The 13822-nt window shown below is 38.0% G+C and overlaps 1 protein-coding gene across 1 annotated transcript in view; it reads left to right on the plus strand.

Annotated features, from left to right (window-relative positions):
• sos2 (son of sevenless homolog 2) overlaps nucleotides 1–13822 on the plus strand; it is a 23921-nt gene continuing 10099 nt past the window's right edge. The window contains exons 1-4 of the mRNA XM_079842466.1: nucleotides 1–811; nucleotides 2844–2969; nucleotides 12758–12889; nucleotides 12978–13142. Coding sequence (XP_079698592.1) covers nucleotides 737–811; nucleotides 2844–2969; nucleotides 12758–12889; nucleotides 12978–13142 — 498 coding nt within the window. The 5' untranslated portion in view covers nucleotides 1–736. The remainder of the gene's footprint in view (nucleotides 812–2843; nucleotides 2970–12757; nucleotides 12890–12977; nucleotides 13143–13822) is intronic.

Here is a 13822-nt window from a genome sequence, read left to right on the forward strand (position 1 = left end):
GCAGTGAGCAGCTGTGATTACACCGTCATGGACACGAGCGCACCACATCAGAGTTGAATCGGGACGTTGCCAACAACAAAAACAAAGACATTAGCACTACCCGACTTTTCGTCGGATTATAACGGATTCAGACGTCGCTTGTGTGACTGGAATATGCTCAGCAGACGGACGCTCACAACATGACAGTCTCGCGCTGGAGGAACTCCTGCTCGCGCGCTTCATGAGGAGTCTCGAGGCCACAGAGCCGTCGCGCGCCGCCAGATGTGCTGCTGTTAACCGCAGGCAAAACACCGCGAGACGAACACCAGCCTGACGTCGCTCAACGCCTCTTTTTTAACATTTCCCCCTGTGTGAAAGACATGACATCGGCTGTCCTGTTTGAGGAGCAGCTGGGCGAACTGCCCGACTAGCATGTGCGGCTAATCTCGGGTGTATGTTAGCGGCTAATTAGCGCACGAGCGCTGCGCGAGACACCCGCGACACTCCAACGGCTGACAGGACAGAGACGCGAACACTTTCACACTCGTTGAAACGACTTAATTTAAATTACAACAGTTTCCCCGCAGAATGAGGTGTTTCGCGTGTCTAAAAGCCTTACTGGCCCGTAAATGTGGTAGAGTTTGAGTTTGTTTTGAGTGTGTGTGCGCGCCGCGAGAGCGGCTAAAGTTGGGTGGTTGTTCCCGGTGCTGGGAGCGCGCGGGGCCGATGCAGAGCAGCGCGCGCGGCGGCCGCAGGCATGCAGCACGACTTCAGCTCCAGCGAGGAGAACAGCGCGAGATGGCGAGGCCTGTTCGTGCAGGCACTGCGAAAGGTACTGACCATGTTCGGTCCCTCGCACTTTTCACAATGTTTATATTGAATCTCTGGCTTAATGAGCTAGTCTAAAGAGTAATTCTGCAGAACTGAAACCAGAGTTCTCCCCGTATCGTATGTTGATCTGCACAGCTGTAGATAGTGTTTGTTTTGAGATGTTCCTGAAGGATGCAGCCGTACAGGATGCACACAATGTTTTTTTCACTATTGATCACGGCTTTAACGCCATACAGTTACGGTTTCACACATGACACACACTCACTTTGACATGTCATGTCCAGTGTCTAGTTGGAGTTCAGTGTTGGCTTTTACTTTTTGATGGGGCTTTAACCTTTGATCAAGCAGTCCAATGTGTAACTATCATGCACTGTTACTTCTATGATTGAATGATCCCAGGGCTTCCCTTGCCAGAATAAATGGCAAATGTATTCCAAATCTCCCTCCCGTCTTCTCACTACTGCAAGAAAATGATCACGGCACCATCAGGAGACTCTTGGAGCAGATGGTGTGTGTGTGAATATTTGGTTGTGAGAGAAAGATTTAGGCTGCATCTGATCGGATGCTGAAAATTATTTTTGATTCCAAACAAACCCTTAGAAATGTATTTGAAGCGAGTGACTCACTCAGACACAGAATCGACTTCAATTATAAATAACATATTCACAGATCATTGCTTAAAGGGGTAGTTCACCCAAACATTATTAGCTTACCCTCATGACATCCCAATGTGGTCCAAGACCTGTATGTATCTTTCTTTTGTTGTTGAACATAAAAGATGTTTTGATAGATGTGTTTTTTTTTCTTTCTTTCATACAATGGAGGGTAACCAAAACTGGTTATCAACATTCTTCAAAATAAATAGTGTTTCTCAGAAGAAAGAAAGTCATACAGGTTTGGAACAACGTGAGAGTGAGTAAAAAATGGAATTTACTTTTTGGATGACCTCTCCCTTTAATTCATTCTGATTCACGTAAAGCAAGAACTACTGATCTCAATCTGGAATAGGGAACAATATTCACTCTATTATTCGTAGAGCTGTTCTGTATCACTTCTATTATTCATCCAAACCTACAGTTTCAAGGCATAAATATACAGAGCATCACTTTTAAATCTCATCCTTTATGTCTTTCACTCTGGATGTACACTCGCTAGTGCTCGCATCTTTCGTTTTCTCTGCCTACTCTCCCATTCTCCACATCAATACTTTTCTGTCTGCTACTATCATCCCCCCATCCCTGGAGAAGACAGAGGGGTAGAGTGTGTGTTTGTATCTGCGTGTGTGTATGTGTGTTGTGGGGTCCCAGTAGAGTAGCTCTCAGTGCCTAATGGAGGACAGCATGTAACCAGACACTAGAGAAGAGAGCACAAGCCATCTCTCATCTGTGTATTTGTGTGTGTGTGTGTGTGTGTGTGTGTGTGTGTGTGTGTGTGTGTGTGTGTGTGTGTGTGTGTGTGTGTGTGTGTGTGTGTGTGTATGTGCATGTGCATGCATGCATTTCCTTTGTGTTTTTCACAGTTGGACTGCAGAAGTGAATTAAATCTGTATTCAAACCTGTGCTCACCTTTAACCTTTCACCTGTCGTAAAAAAAATCTTTTTTTTATTGTAGTAGACTGCTACTCTTTGCACTCACTCTCTCTCTCTCTCACACACACTTTTTCTATAACTGGTTTTGCCACAGTACCTGAACAGACTGCATTCCTATTTAAGGACACAGCCCAGTAAGGTGGGAGGGGGACAAAATGGGAAAGAGGGTTTTTGTTGTTTCATTTGTCCACCAAACTGAGAGCCGAAAAGGTATGTGCATATCAGCGTGCATATGTCAGATGACGTCATTCTGCCATTGTGACAGTGTAGCTTCCTGTGTGTGTGCATTTATAAATGTGTGAGAGATCTGTGATCCCGGATTAGTTTTTTTTAAAAACTTTAGTTTTTGTGCTTTCGTCTCTCCATTTTGTGCTTTCTTTTCCATTTCCATTCAAATGCATCTGTGGTTCCCTTTATAACATTGCTCTGTTTTTATATGTGCAGGTGCAGTTACAAGTACATCCAAACCTGTCGGCTAAAGAAGACGCACTCCAACACATTGAGGCGCTCATACTACAGCTACTGAACAAGCTGTGTGTCACACAGCCCAGAACAATAGCTGATGTTGAGGTACATGCACACACCAGGGATGGGCGGTATTATGGTCTATAGTGCACTATGGGAAAAATTTGTCAACTGGAAGAGGTTGTGCCATACATATTGATACATTTATGCGAATATTAGTAGTCAGGACTGGGTCCAACTTAACATACTATTCAACTGATATTCCAACAGAGGTGTTTGTGTCAGCTGTTTTTTTAACAGCTTCAAATGAGCCTCATCTGTTCAGAATCTTGGAGTCTAAACTTTGTTATACAACTGTTCTTTTTTAACTAAAGTTGTACATAATTAAAAGCTGGTTTTGTATAGATCAATCATTTTCATACATTTTTACATATTAGGGCGGTCAACGTTAACCCATGCGATTAATTCAAAGTCCTTAACGCGTTAAAATAATTAAACAAATTAATGAAACATGCAAAATTGTGACATTTAAAGGCACAAAATGTAATTTTTGGCGCAAGAGGTCGCTTATTCAAAACAAAGGCATAGCTTGATGACGCTTTTTTCACAGAATCATGGGAGATGTTGTCTTCACCTATATAGCCGTTTAGGGATGGAACGATTACCGGTTTTACGATAAACCACATTTTGGCCGATGCTGATATCGATATCGATATATGTTTATTTTTTCCTTTTGTTTGGAAACCACCATTTTGAGCAAAAACATTATTTTTTTCATTCTGGTTTCAGATTTTTGAGATCTCCTTACTAAAAGGATACTTGTTAAAGATAAATAAATGTTAATAAAGTTATTTTTATAATAAGAGTATATTTTCTCTATAAATAACAATAATAAAGTCAGTTGCAGTGTGCAGTTGTAACCTAAATATTTTATTTTTGGATTTAATGTTTGTGCACATGAAGTGGGGGTGGCATGGCATCAGTTGATGCTGTCTTTAGCTTTAAATAAAAAAAAATATTATAATTATATTTATTTTACTGCTCCTTGGATTATTTTTCATCATCCATTTCATAAAATTGTATTACAGATTAATAAACTGTATATAAAAGTATTTAATTTACAAGTGCCATGCTTGTGCTTTGACATCATTACTGCTTTATTAATTCATAAAAAGAAGTAACTTCTATTTATTTGTATTTATTCTACTTTTCATTTTAATACTATAACAACAGCACCCCCACTAAATAGGCTATATAAATAACATTCTACCGGGCGGGCACTAGGACCTGGAGGAGCTTCAGCTGCTGTAAAGGCTGCTGCTAGACTCGATTGTGCTTGTTTTGGGCTAGTTTTTTGTGAAAACCTGGCAATCCTGCGTTGATTCACAAATTCAAGCCAGCATTTAAAAACTGTCAATATAAATCACCATACATGCAATGCATTTGCTTGTTTTCACTTCAAGAATGACCACACTGCTGACATGACCTTATAGCTATAGCAGTCCTTGCACACGTGAGTTATTACATTATATGAGTATCAACACATTATCATATCGGCAAGGCAAATCGGCATAGTTTTTTCATATCTGGCGATTTTTATATTTTACGCATTTATCGGCCGATTCCGATGTCGTGCTGATAATATCGTGCATCCCTAAGTAGTATTAATAGTAAAGTCCTCTGATTTCATTTTCAATACAATCAAAATCAGAGACGCAAGTTGCATTTGAATGAAACGAGAGATTGCGTCCGTTGTGATGCATAGATGTGCACTGTGTTATAATGCGTTTCTATTGATGATGGTCATTATGAGAAAGGAAATCCCACAGAATAGAATCTTGTTTAAAAAAGTGCTTAGAGCTGCTTGATTTATTTGTTGGTTGTTGATTTTCAAATATAAAACTTGTTGAAATGTTTTCAGTGTGCATCTGTTCTTTTTGAACACTTTCATCTAATTTGAATAAAACCGTGATGATATTGATAATCGTGATAATTTGGGTCACTATAATCGTGATATGAAATTTTCATACCGTTTCATCTGCAGAAATCATATTCATGGATGAGCTAATGTATTGACAACCCTCTACAATGCGGGTAAATCACTCCCATATGTGAGTAAATTTCATGAACCCAGCAGCTCATCAATCCTTTGCGTTGTATATTGTTATTATTAGTAGTAGTATTATCGTCTTATTAATAATTACTATTATCTATTACTATTATAATTTTTTACAGAAACACTGAATGACCAACATCTTAAGCACCGCCACCACCAGTCCTAAGTTCAGTTAAAAGATCAAATATGCATATATATATATATATATATATATATATAATTATATTATATATTATTTTGGATGTGGTTAATCGCGATTTAATCAATTTGACAGCACTAATATAAATAAAAATAGTATATCAGTCTGGCGAGTAAACCAAAAAATGTACTAGCCAATGGCGATACTATTGCCAAGGTGTGCGTTAGGGATGGAACGATTACCGGTTTCACGATAAACCACGATAAAATGTACGGTTAGTAATATCGTTTAAAAATGAATTATCATTAAAACCGGGCATGATTATCACGATTTTGAAAATTTGCGGTAAATCCTGTCCAGTCAGCATCAGTCTGGTGCAGGCGCAGCGCCAACGCTGTTTTTGACAAAAATAAATGCGCGCAGTCAGCGTAGCGCGGAGGCTCGCACTGTGGAGCCAGGCGAAAGTAAACAATGCGCGCTCTGTGCGGCCGTGCACATTTTACTTTCGGTTTGAATTAGCGCCAATTCGGCTGCGGGTTGCTTGAATTGTGGGTTCATTAGCCTATTATTTTTAATGAAAAACACAACAACAAAACAAATGACAAACTCCCTTAAATAGGAGCTTTTACGTTTCGCTTTGAAACCAAATCTTCCGTGATCATCTCAGTCAGCTCCTCACTCTTAAATCTGATGAATGACTCCTGCCGCTGCTGAGACTCACGGTCGGATCCTGCTTTATTAAGCAGATACAGTTCAGTTTTTATTTGTATTGTCTGTTCTCTAACTGAACTAAATTATTTTATTACTATAAAAAAATCAAAAAGACGGTGGGCGGTGCCACGGTGGGCAAGTGATGTAACCGGTGTTGAGTCTGGACACCGTTAACACCGGCAACACCGACTATCGTAGCAAGCCTAGGGGAAACGCGTCAAATCTGTGAACACAAGGCAAGTGGACTATGAACTCAATACCAAAACTAAGTCTGGTATTACTACCACTCACACTCGCCACTTTGAACTTATTATAGTCTTCTCAAAAGCCATCTGTTATAATTGCGTTGCGCATTATAACCAACCACACGTGTCTCTAATAATCAGAGGCGTTCAGATGAGCCGGAGTTTGGTTTGAAATCTGCATTCAAAACATGCGATGTATGCAGGAGATTCATTCATCATACAGTGGTTGACTGTTTTTGTTCTATTTCAGCAGCGAAAATAGTTTCAAACAAACACAGCAGAACCACAGCGCATCTGATATGACTGGCATAAAGTTGGCTTTACGTTCGAGATTCGCAAATTTAGGGACCGTCTCTAAAGTTACATACAAGATTGGTATACACGTTTCTAACTTCAATAGCATTTGAAGAGAATGACTTACAGTCATAAAACTGAATGTAAAGTGTTCATCTAGGTGTCGGGTATGAGCCACACCTTTTGATATTTAATCAAATAAACTGTCAAATCATATGAAAATATGGATGCATTATTTCAGTAGTATACTGTTTGGGCTCGTACACAAAATATGCTAGATATAAATGTGTCATAGCTGACGATGAGAATATGGATTGAGATTATATTTACACCAAATTATTATTATTTATGTTTTATGCATTGCTATTGACGACCATTATAAGGAAGGAAATGCCACAGAATAGAATCTATCTTAAAGTGCATAGAGCTGCTTGATTTATTTGTTTGTTGATTTTCAAATATAAAACTTGTTGAAATGTTTTAAGTGTGTGCATCTGTTCTTTTTTAACACATTCGTCTCATTTGAAGAAAACCGTGATAATATTGATAACCATGATAATTTGGGTCACTATAATCGTGATGTGAAATTTCCATACGTGTCATCCCTAGTGTGCGTAGAGGGTTGATTGAAGATTTATTAACGTTACTGTAGTATGAAGCAGGGTGATGCTGAAAGCCGTTGGAACAGAACGAGCCTGGAGCGATTGATAATAATGAGAGACAAGCGCGACACACGGCTCGAGAGCAGGGGAGCTTTTACTACGCCCCAGACAAGCTCTTCCACAATGTACCGCAACGCTGTTTTATCATATTAGATACATTTGAGTGTGTTGAAGGTTATGTTATAATGCTACTCTGTGCATTCGCTCTGCGGCTTGTTGTCTTACTCTGGATTTAAACATTCCTAGAAATATTTGGGATAATGTAAGTACACAAGTCAACAAAATATATAACATTGTTCTAGTGGTTTTTGGATATTTTAATCCTAAGAATCTTACATATTGTGCCTCTAACGTAATTTACGTCATGCAATTAGATGATCTTAGTAGTTGTGAGTTTATCAGACAAATCTACAATGGCGCAAGCACCTGTAACCCTGGTAGGAGGGAAATGTCTATTCTAACCCCTTAACCTGATTTCACTTCTCTGTTTTTGATCAGGTCATTTTAAGCCACTTTTCATTATCCAGTAAGCAAATGCATTCAAACAATCAGTCCAATCAGTCCAAGACAACTAGGCTTATTATCCGAGATGGCATAGAGAACAGTGATTTGCGGGCAGTTTTCAGTGAATTATTCATTCCAGTGTCTGTTTAGCTTTAACCTGTTAATGGTCACCCCCCACCCTTTTTTTCATATAGACATGAAAATGCGTCATCAAAACATCAAAACTTAAATGGTTGTAATTCAAGAATGCTTTGGAATATAGACATGAGGCTGGTCTTGTTTTAAAAAGGACATTTGGCAGATTATTGTAGGAGTCAAATAAATTATGTATGTTAAAAGAAAAAAAGTTATAGAAGTTTAAGTTTATGAAATTTTAAAATGTAAAAATATATTTGATATAAAATATATATTTTACAAAAAATGTTGGACTCTTAAACTGCAAGAAAATCAAAGCCAAAAATCTGAACAAGTTGTGTTATTTTAGGTTGATATCTGAAAAATTAGCTTTCAGTTAGATTTTGTTTGGGCGCAGTACCAAAATTTTCACTAGATTACATCCAAGCTCTATTACTAACCATGTTAACTAACTGTGCCTCCATTTCCATTTATGGTTTGATTGATTTGAACCATATATTTCCATAATTGTCATACAATTTAAGAAGTAGACATTCTATTCAGAAATAGTATGGGAAGTTTGGCAGAATTTGATATGAATTCAACCTCTAATAAACACATAAAAGACACACACAAGTATGTGCATTATAGCTCGCCACCACATCATAAATGGTGAATCTGTTGTTTTGTTCTTTATATTTAAAACATTTTCAGACCTTTTTTTTCTCAATTTAATGGATGTTATCTTTTCAACTCTTGGCATGAAAACAAACAGGTTTCTACCAAGCGGCAACCTCCAGCAGTTTCTCTTGAAGCCAATACGGAAGTGACTTAAACTGCAATTCATTGACTAGCCGCTAGAGACAGGCTCCAGAAGGGAGCAAAATCTCATTGAGCCCCATGTTAAAATGCCCAACTTTACAGCAGAAAAAAAACATGTTTAAAGCCTAGTACAAATTGTGGTTTTGGTCTATATAGCTAATTTGGCCCTTCATGACAACTGTGAGGGGGGTGAATGTTTTTTATAACTCATTCGTTTACATTATATAAAGCCTTAAAGTTCTGCATAATTAAGGGCGTGGCCACTTTGAGTGACAGGTGGATAGCCATTTATCTGCTGTCTGTTAGTCATCGCGTCACCTCTGCTCCATCCACGTACCGCCTCTTTGCCCATTTTCTATTATCCGGGAGTGACGTGGGATGAAGCGCTGCCAAGATGGCAACGGCCAGCTCGTCCCTACTTAACGCTTCAAAAATGCTCTTCAGAATCCTATGGGTGACGTCACGGACACTACGTCCATATTTTTTTACAGTCTATGGTTTCTACCAATCTGCCACTATTTTTTTCTGTTCATCACCATTTCAAAATAAAGGTCTAAACACGCCTTATGAGTATGAAAATATTCTTGTTGCAAATTTATAAATTACTGCTCCTCTGTAATTTATTTTGAAAAAAAAAAAAAAAAGTTTAGGTTTAGTATAGGATATTACTGTTTTAAAAATGTTGTGGCGGTGGGCTGGTGACACTTAAGTTAAAACACAAGCAAATTGTTTCTGAAGAGCGCAAGCCCTCATACATCGTGCTGTGTGAAATACAAACTGAAAAGAAAGTTTAAAAACGTCCACCGCTGTATGGCCAGATGAAACACAATGTAAGTTTCTTTGGCTGGATAAATAAATAATTAATATATAAATATGTTTGCTTCTTTCTTAGCCTAAGTGTTCCCTGCAACTGGAGTATATTCTCTGTCTAGAGTGCACAACTGCATGAAATAGAAGAAGCGCATGTCTGAGCTTGCATTTCATGGTTAAGCTGTGTTCATTTGACATTGTGGAAAATAGAATAATAGAATCAAAATGTATTAGCCTTTTTACCCGTTAGGGATGTGACGGTGTGAGAATTTTTCCTCACTGTCACCTTACAGTGCTTGTGCACTGTGCGGACGTGAATGAATGACAGCGCAGCCATGTGCATTTTACTTTACTAGCCTATTATTCTTAATGAAAAACACAACAAAACAGTACAATGACAAACTCACTTAAATAGGCGCTTTTACATTTCACTTTGAAACCATCTTGTCATTCAGCTCCTCACTCTTGTGATGAATGAAATCTGACTCTTGCTGCTGGTCTGTGCTGTGACTCTAGTTCGGCTCACGCTGCACATTTAGGTTTTAATTGTAGTTAATCTGTTCTCTAACTGAACTGAAATTTGTACTATAAAATATCAAAACGACGGTGGGGGCTGTGCCGTGGTGGGCAAGTGATGTTACCGGTGTTATGCCTGAACATCGGTAACACGCAAACCTTGTATGCGCACTCGACGCACTGATTGCACGTTGTACCTAAGCTCAGACATTTCAGTACTTGTTTATACACACATTCAGACACACAAGTTTTAATCTGTCATGTGTATGTTGCTGTGTTTAGTAATTCTGAATAGAATCTGTGTACTGTAGTATATGCAATCAGGTCCGGGGCGGTTGGTTGGGTTTTTTTTTTTGGCATCTCCTCCATGTGGTCCTTTTCAGTATCACAACTGTTCAGTGTCTAAAACGTAAACACATTTTAAAAAGCTCTAAACCAGATCTTTGCTCTTGCACTGTACACATACTGTACATACTGTTTTTCTGTGTGTGTGTGTGTGTGTGTGTGTGTGGTGTGCATAAATGTATGAATTATATGGACTCCTTATATCCAGGGCTCCAGAGTGCGACTAAATGGTCGCATTTTGCGACTAAAATTTGAGAGTGTGCGACTGAATTTTACATCCAGTCGCACATGTGCGACCAGTAAATTTGCCTGCTGTCGGTACTGGAGAAATTAAGAAAATACACTTACTAATTATAATTGATAGACGTTATGTCTGGCAAATTCTATCTTTGCCAGCCGTTTCTATATGAGATAATATTAAACCATTTGTCCGTGATGCATTTTTGCCATTCGCAATCCAGAAGAGAGAGAAAGAGAGCGAGCTCTCTCACGTGGAACTACAGCGAACACAACACCACAGTCAGCTTAATGAGGGACGATGGCCAAGAACTAAACAAAAGTTTAGTCTGCTTAAACTTTAGATATGTGCTGTGATATTAATCTAATTTTATTTTCGATTTTGGCTTCCAAAAATTATAAAAAGATGGAATGAGGTAAAACTATTCCTATAGCCGTGTTCCGTCGAGCTCATCCTTCCCTTCACAGCTGCGCTGTCATTTCTCCCTAAACCTAAACAACACGTCAGATTCAGTGATTGTTGTAAACTGCAGTCTCTACTGTTGCTAAACTGCGGGATGTGTTTGATAATAAAGAGCTATTAAATGCACAATAATCCGCGCAAGAGACGCTGTTTCCAACTTCAAGGCGGCTTATGTGTGTGTGCTGCGAAATGGACAGACTTGCACTTAATATTTTAGGCTTCGTGTGCGCGTCTAAACCATCAAATAAACAACAAATAGTCGGTGTCAAAATGACCGGATTGGAGAGTAGTTATTTTAACAGTTTATATCTTAAATGGGCGTAAATAGTTTGGAGAAATATGAGAATATGATATTATTAGTTCTACATTGATCGGTCTTAAAGGGGCAGCGTCAGATAAACCTGCTGACGATTGAGCCATTAATACGAATCGAACAAAAGGCAAAAAGAAAATATTCACATCTCTTGAATTAATAACTTTAGCTTTTATAAGCATTAATCTATCAATTTATACAGTGAAAACTATGCAGTGTTATTTTACATTTCATTACTTTATTAGATTTCTTTGTAGGTTTGTTCTTTAATATTAATGTTAGCAGACCTTCCGAATGCCTGCACACTGGTCCATTTACAAATAGATGTTTTATATTTTTGTTCAAACTTTGCGGTTTCTTTTGCTATATATATTTTACTTTTATGATTATAAAGCCATGTTAATTATGTTCTTAATTATGTTTTTTTTTTTTTTTTATAAAACAAATAAAATAAAGTATAATAAAAAGAACCGGTAAGAATACTGTTAAAGTACCGGGTCGATAAGCAGTATCGGTAAGAGTAGTAATACCGTTAAAACCTTAACGATACCGATCCCAATTAGTAATGCAGTGGAAATTAGTAGATTTGGTTAGCATGTTGATTTATGGTGTGCGCCCCTAAAATTTCTGGTTGTGCCCCTAAAATTTTCAGTTGGAGGCCACTGTGCTCCTAGTGAAAAAAGTTAGTCTGGAGCCCTGATATCATTTGGATATCAGGTGTCCTTTTTGATTCTGAAAATGTTATTTTTTGAAAAGACAAAATTTATCTTAATTTACCTTGAAAAAAGCTTGTAGAAATGATAATTTATTTTGCTGGATATAGCAAATTATGACAAAATAAACACGTTAAAGAAGATAAATAATGTTTGTTTATTTCACAATAAGTATTCAATTAATCGCGATTTAACATTTATTTTCACCAAGATGTGCATACATTTTTGGTCAAGATCTTGACCAGCAAGAGTCGAGCACTCTGTAAAGTCTACTCCAGCACATCCCAGAGACTTTTAATGAATTTAAGGTCTGAACTCAGAGGTACCAATTCATGTGTGAAAATGATTCTTCATGCTCCCTCCCAACCATTCTTTCACAATTTGAGCCTGATCTTGACATTGTCATCCCTGGAATATGGAAATGGTGTGTCTTTCTACATGGTTGTTTAAGAAATGAAAAGCTAAACTCTCCAACAATTAGGGTTGGAAGAACTGTTGCCAAACATGTAACATGCTAGAAACACAATAATCACTGCAATAATGATCCAATCCTAGACATAGCATTTGCTGTAAAACGCTGTTAAATCCAAACAGCGACTTTTTTTTGGTGTGTGTGTGTGTATAGACAGATGGACAGATGGACAGATGGATAGATGGATAGATGGATAGATGGATAGATGGATAGATAGATAGATAGATAGATAGATAGATAGATAGATAGATAGATAGATAGATAGATAGATAGATAGATAGATAGATAGATAGATAATTATTCATAACATTAGTTAAGATTTTGGTTGTGCTGCCCATAATTAACACAACAGCCCAGCATTATTAAATAAAATATAAAAAGAGAGGTCTTGTTACCTTTGGCTTGATGTGTTCACAGGATCGTGTTCAGAAGACGTTTCCGAATCCCATCGATAAATGGGCCATGGCAGACGCTCAGGGTGCAATAGAGAAGCGCAAGCGAAGGAACCCACTGCTGCTGCCAGTCGATAAGATACATCCACTACTGAAGGTGCCAAACACTCAAACACATTTTACTTAATCTACAGCATTCACATGCTATCACACAGAGTAACACGTGTCTGGTGTTGTTTGTGCAGGAGGTGCTGGGCTATAAGATCGACTATCATGTGTGTCTGTATATTGTTGCTGTGTTGGAGTACATCTCAGCCGACATCCTCAAGCTGGCTGGAAACTACGTGAGCAACATTCGTCATTACGAAATCAGCCAGCAGGACATCACCGTCTCCATGTGTGCTGACAAGGTTAGAAATGTGTGTGTGATTCGTCATGTGTGTGCATAAAAAGGTTTTGTTTCCTGTAAGTGTTATGAGTAAAAAAAAAATCACTGAATAAATAGTGATATTACACCTTTAATTATAACGGTTAATAGGATTGTCATAACAGTTTCATTCTATTGTCTCTGAAACATGGAGAAAAACCTAATTACATTGTAAATTAAATCAAGGCAATTAATTAAAATACGTCATTTGCAGTCTGTGTTACACTAAATCTAATTATCCATGAAGTTCATCAAATCTGAAACATGTAAAACATGTCACTGATTCTAGGATCCTGAGAAATGTTTTTGGGTTTTTTTTCATTCATGCTGGTTTCATATGTTTCATGTTTTTTCATTTATACCCTAACAATATTGTTATTTAAAACCAAAATGTCGGAATTTTTGTGAGGCTTACTGACCTTGACTAGGGGTGGAACGGTTCGGTTAGTATCACTGTTTCGGTACGGTTCAGTATGATCAGGGAAATTAGGACATTTGTCAAATAAAAACTTAAGACATAACCTACTATATTCGCTAGGATTACTCACCAAGATGGGCATGTTAACATATTTTTTGTGTGAATTTGTCTGTTCAAGCGCAAGACTTGAAAGATAACTCAATATTTGCATGCTATCTGCGACACGCCGTGTGCACGCTTCAGAT

The sequence above is a fragment of the Gobio gobio genome (assembly GCF_949357685.1).
Source record: "Gobio gobio genome assembly, chromosome: 18".
Taxonomy (NCBI): domain Eukaryota; kingdom Metazoa; phylum Chordata; class Actinopteri; order Cypriniformes; family Gobionidae; genus Gobio; species Gobio gobio.